The sequence below is a fragment of the Otolemur garnettii genome, unplaced genomic scaffold, assembly GCF_000181295.1.
Source record: "Otolemur garnettii isolate 467f Iridium unplaced genomic scaffold, OtoGar3 scaffold00013, whole genome shotgun sequence".
Classification (NCBI taxonomy): Eukaryota; Metazoa; Chordata; class Mammalia; order Primates; family Galagidae; genus Otolemur; species Otolemur garnettii.
Window position 1 is genome coordinate 30644584 of NW_003852408.1, and position 6082 is coordinate 30650665.

General features: G+C 37.4%; 1 protein-coding gene across 1 annotated transcript in view; it reads right to left on the reverse strand.

Moving 5' to 3' along the window:
• Window positions 1-502: 502 nt before the first annotated feature.
• The window catches only part of SGO2 (shugoshin 2), a 47136-nt gene continuing 41556 nt past the window's right edge, over window positions 503-6082 (reverse strand). Inside the window, exons 9-10 of the mRNA XM_023510386.1 lie at window positions 4224-4374; window positions 503-537 (exon numbers count right to left, since the gene is read on the reverse strand). Of these exons, the coding sequence (XP_023366154.1) occupies window positions 522-537; window positions 4224-4374 (167 nt within the window). The 3' untranslated portion in view covers window positions 503-521. The remainder of the gene's footprint in view (window positions 538-4223; window positions 4375-6082) is intronic.

Here is a 6082-nt window from a genome sequence, read left to right on the forward strand (position 1 = left end):
GTGATCAGATCACATATAATGACGGTAATACACAGGCTGATACCTAACAAGTATTTCTGAAAGTAGAGAATGAAGGGTAGAGAAAACTGGCCAGGGCAGGATGCAAACTTTTAAAACCTCTTTGATGTTCACATATACTGAGTGGTTTAAAAAAAAAAAACAAAACAAGATAGCCTGGTATACAAGATAACCAATGCAAAAGTATTTATTAATACAATTTATTTGGTTAAAAGGTGAGTAACTATTGTTTGGTAAAGGCCATTTGTAGAAAGCAGCTTAAATAACCAGGAAGATGTTATGTGATAACCAAAATGATTTTTAAAGTTTAATATTACAAAATAGCTATTCTATACACATATATCTAAACAATAAGAATGGACAAATCCACACTCCATGAAAAGGACAAAAAGGAAAAAACCAAACTTTTCATCAAATGTTTCATCTTCTTGATCCTAGTTGTGTTTCTGTTTTGACTCATTATGCTTTGAGAATTCAGAAAAAACAGAATCCATAAATTTACTTCATCTTCTCATCTTGCTGCAAAGTAGAAAAAAAGGAAGATTAATGACCCCAAACTAATATTTGCTGTGAAGCATACAGAAGCAAATTATTGTATCATACCAGTAGGAAAACAATTTCCTTATACCACAAGCTTGGCTATGGCTATGTATTTGAAATAGTCCATGATAGTGGGAATTGTAAGACCGAAGAAAAATTAATCAACAGATTTTACACACCATGTGCTTTACATTTTCCCTTTTTATTATGAAATGTACCATATATCCAACAATAAATGAAAATGTATAAATTAAAAACAGTAAAATATGCTCATGTTCCTACCAGGAAAGTTCAGAAACAAAGTATTACCACATCTCCGAAGTCTCCAGTTTGTCTGTCCTATCTGGTCACACTCCTTTCCTCCCAGAAAGTAACCACTATCCTGAACTGTATTAGTCACTCCTTTGCTTTTCTTTACCATTATTCCCACCTGTGTGCTGCTCACCTAAAAAGCACATTGTTTGGTTTTATATACACTTGACCTTTTTGTCAATGGAATAATAGTGGATATGTTTCTTGTTTTTTCAACTCAACACCTTTACTTATTTCCAAGCCTGTCTTTATTGAAACATTCTATATTCTGTATCTGATTCTCCTTATCAGCTGTTTCTGCTGGTACCTTGTTCCCTTGTATGTGTGTAGTATTTTCTATCTCTAGCCCCATAAGGCTGTGAATCCTTCAGTTAGATTCAACTGGTGAGGCAAATGCTTTCAGGAAAAAACTAGTTTCAGGCTCTAGTTATTCCTCTGGGTTCCTGCTCTCATGCAGTCTCTCATCTGAGCTTTTTTTTACCTTCCTAATAATAGAAGCATTAGTTAGTTAATAGCTATTAGCTAACAGACACATTCAAGTTTTTTTGCTCTTTAGTATTTTATCCAAAAATCTTATCTTTTCATTGAGGGCTGATCCGTGCACTTAGTACATTCACTAAGTGGAGTGGTATTTATTCTTTGCATTACATGTGTGTATCAGTGTGTGTGTGTGTATATGTTTCAGGATGAAATGCATGCACATGGTCCCAGATTAAAAAGGTCTTTCTTTCCCTCTTCTGAGTCAATATGATATTAAAGTCTTAGGTAATTAGATATATTTAACCCTTTCAGAAAGTTACCTATTCTGACCTAATTATAGCAAAATGCTGTAATGAAATACTGTTCTGTTTTAGTTTAGATCTATTGTACATGCAGAATATTTGCTAAACAGCCCAGATGGTAATTTTTTTTTTTTTTTTTGAGACAGAGTCTCGTTATGTCACCCTCGGTAGAGTGCTGTTGCATCACAGCTCACAGCAACCTCAAACTCTTGGGCTTAAGCAATTCTCTTGCCTCAGCCTCCCAAGTAGCTGGGACTACAAGTACCCACCACAACGCCTGGCTATTTTTTTGTTGTTGTTGCAGTTGTCATTGTTATTTAGCTGGCCCAGGCCAGGTTCGAACCTACCAGCCAATGGTGCATGTGGCCGGCACCATAACCACTGTGCTACAAGCACCAAGCCTTAGATAGTAAATTTTTTAAAGTAAAAATCACAGTGAACATTCAGTAAAAAAACTGAGTGATGACATCCAGCTGCCACTTTCCTCTCCCCTCCTTTTTGGTTGGAAATGGTATGCAGGAGGCACATCACAACTTCTGGTAGCACCTGTAAGAGTGGAGCCTGACTGAAGCTGCTTGCTATTGTGCCTTGATCACCACAGGTGATAATGATAGGAAGGAATGGCAGGCGTTATCAGGAACACTGGGCAACTGGTTGGTGCAAGCTTCCCAGAAGGGATAGGATGAGACTGGTCTGATAATATGGAGTCAGCTGTTGGTACTCAAGTCAGTTGTTACTGTGAGGGCTAATCATTTCTGAGACCAGCTTGAGCAACATAGTGAGATCCTTGTCTCTACAAAAAACAGAAAAATTTGCTGGGTCTGATGGCGTGTGCCTATAGTCCCAGCTACTTGGAAGACTGAAGAAGGAGGATTGCTTGAGCCCAGGAGTTTGAGGTTACAGAGAGCTATGCTGCTATCATGATGCCACTGCATTTTAGCCAGGGCAAACAATTAAGATCCTATCTCAAAAAATTAAAAAATAATAATAATAATTTGGGAAAGCTAGGTGAGGAGCAATGTGAAACCTCTGTATTATTTTTACAACTTTGCCATTAAATCTACAATTATTTCAAAATTAAAAGTTTAACTTACAACGTAATGAAAACACAAATAACCCAATTGAGAAAAGGGCAAAGGATGTTAAGAGATATTTTCCCAAGGATGATACAACTGGCCAGTAAACACATGAAAAGATGCTGAACATTAGTCATCAGGGAAATGCAATACCCACTAGGATGGCTAGAATCAAAAAAGACATAAAACCAAGCATTAGTGAGGATAAGGAAAAATAAAAATTCTTTTTTGAGACAGTCTCACTGTCTCTATAAGACAGTCTCCTAATCTCTATAATTAAGCATAGAGTTATCATGTGACCCAATAATTTCACTTCTAGGCATATACCAAGAAAATAAAAACATACATATGCATAGAAATTTGCACATGAATGTCTATAGTAGCATTATTTGTAATAGCCACAGGATGAAAACAAGACAAATGTCCATGGTATATTTATGTCATGAAATAATTATTCCATCATAAAAAGAAACAAAGGACTGGAACATGTTGCAACATGGATGGGTCTTTACAACATGCTAGGTGAAAGCTGGTTAAAAAGACTACATACTATATGATTCCCATATAGTGAAATCTCAACCAGGGAAATCTACAGAAACAAAAGTAGATTAGGGGCTGCCTAGAAGTATAGGGTAAGAGAGCGATAACTAAAGGGAACAGAGTTTCCTTTTGAGCGAAGAAATCCTCTAAAACTGACTAGAGGTGATGGTTGCAGATACCTGTGAATGTGCTAAAACCATTGAATTGGACACTTTTACTGGGTAAAATGTAAGTATGTGAACTATAGCTCAATAATCCCTTCCCTTTTGCTTCACTTTCACCCTCCCTTGTATTACTGCCATCTGCTGGTTATTGTTTTCAAATACCGATCAGAGCTACCTTTTTTGTTAGATGTGATAATTGCTGTCTAGTTTTTTTAAGAACTTTGTTATTTTTTAGAGACATATACAAAAGAATTTTAGGAATCAAATGACTTAGTATTTGTGACTTTAAAAACTACTGTAACAAAAAGGATAGATAAAGCATATGTGGCAAACTTGATAATTGTTGAATCTGAGAAATAGTTAAGTAGGAAGGCCCTATTTTCTTTGTTGGGGTTTGAAATTAATAAAAGTAAATAAAAAGGACTGTTAGTATTTGAGACTAAAGGACATATAAACCATTTTTAATTTTTCCAGGGATATAAGGTAGGAAATAAGGAAATGGGGATAATATATGTGGAAAACAGTGGTTAATCATAGGCAAGAAATTTTAATTATAATTACCAAATTGCAATACAAAAAATTGATAGTAACAGAACTGAGAATCAAATAAAACTAAACCAATTTAAATTGAGATATACATACACACCCAGCCTGTTTAAAGAATACATTTCTTCAAATCTTACCCAACAACCCATACAGTGGTTGTTACACGTTTTATTGATTTTCAGAAGTGTTTAAATACTAATTCGGGCAGCACGTTAAAATCACTTTCCTATCACTGAAATACTTACTCTCGGAGGTTCGGCTCTTTGTAATGGAGAGGAACACATCTTCTCCTTCTGCTTGGCAGCTCTGATGATACATCTTCTGACTTATTTTCAGATTCAGCTGTGTTATTTGAAATCAATGTGGTATTTGTCAAATCCTGTAATGGTCTATCACCTGAAAAAAATATTTTTCACAAATATTTATACAAGTACGTAAGAGATGGAAATAGATATGGGCTATATAGTGCTTTGTGAATCACTGCGGCATATTTTGACAATTAAATTTTGAGAGGACAAAGACTAAAATTTGAAACACACCATCAAAGTAGCCTGCAGCCTTTTTATTATGAAATCAGACACAGACAAAAATTCCTCATAGCCCAACTCTTTCCACATGGCACACAGGTGAGAGCACATTCATTCAATGTATAAACATATGCCAGTGACTGCCAGTGTGAAAGGCACCTGTCACAGAAGTGACAGATGTGTCAGCGGTCCTCTGACATCCCCTGTAAATCCAGGCCTTTGTACTTCTTTTGCTACAATGTAAGTTTTAGTTGCAATAGTCTTATCCATCAAAATCCTAATGTTCTACATATATAGAGAGATAGAAATGTTGGGCTCCTAGTAAAAATTTTCAACTTTTAAAGGAATGTCTAAGGTGACAAATTGTCTAGTGGCAAATGAACATCCACAGGATCCAATATTAAGGGGAAAAAATGGGCTAAGTAATGTATCTGATGATTTTGAATATATACTTGTAACCCACAGATTCAATCTGCATTCTGCAAACACTGCACCTAGCTGCAGTTCTTCCAGGTGGTATTTTTCCCTCCCTCCCAGGGTGGGGAAGCAGCAGCTTTCTGATTGCAAAATTTTTCTTTTTTACACAGCAAAGCAGGCAAGAAAAGCTTCATCTTTCTCTGCTGTACCCCTTTTAATAAAAAGAATTTGTTCTGTAAAATCTGAATTCAGTTAAAAGACTGCACTTAATAGGCCTTAAGGCCACAGGTTCCCCACCCTTGTGTGGGGCCTAAAATGTTACCTATTTAATGATGCCTTACAGATTTCTCCAGTCAAAATTACTCCCCATTACATCCCTTAGCATAGTATTTATGCTTTTATTAAAGAATAATTTACCACATTTCACTGTGTTTGTTACTTTTATAAACATGTATTCTGAAAAAGGGGGCTGGTATTGCTTATTTCGCAGTCCTTTACAACTGCAGTTCCAACCCTTAGAGCCCATACTGGCCAGTTAGGAACTGGGCCACACAGTCGGAGGTGGGCAGTGGGGGAGTGAGCGAAACTTCATCTGTGTTTACAACCACTCACCATCGCTCATATCACCCTGAGACCCACCTCCTGTCACATCAGCAGCAGCACTGGATTCTCATAGGAGCGCGAATCCTACTGTAAACTGCACATGCCAGGGACTAGGTTGCACGCTCCTTTGAGAATCTAACACCTGATGATCTGAGTTGGTGATGCTCACACCGGGGAGAGGCTGCAAATACAGATTACCATGAGCAGAGAGGTTTGACTGTCCAGAGACCATAACAAATCAGTCACTTGCAGACTTACATCCCCCACAATACTCCTGGAGCATAGAAAAATTTTCTTCCATGAAACCAGTTCCTAATGCCAAAAAGGTTGGAGAACACTGCTCTACCACACTGAGGATAAAGCTTTGATCACATTAAATATATGGTGCTGAATGGAATAAGATTCCTACCCTTAAGAAACCTGCAACAGGCTCGGCGCCTATAGCTCAACCGGCTAAGGCGCCAGCCACGTACACCTAAGCTGTCGGGTTCGAATCCCCAGCCCGGACCCGCCAAACAACGATGATGGCTGCAACCAAAAAATAGCCGGGCGTTGTG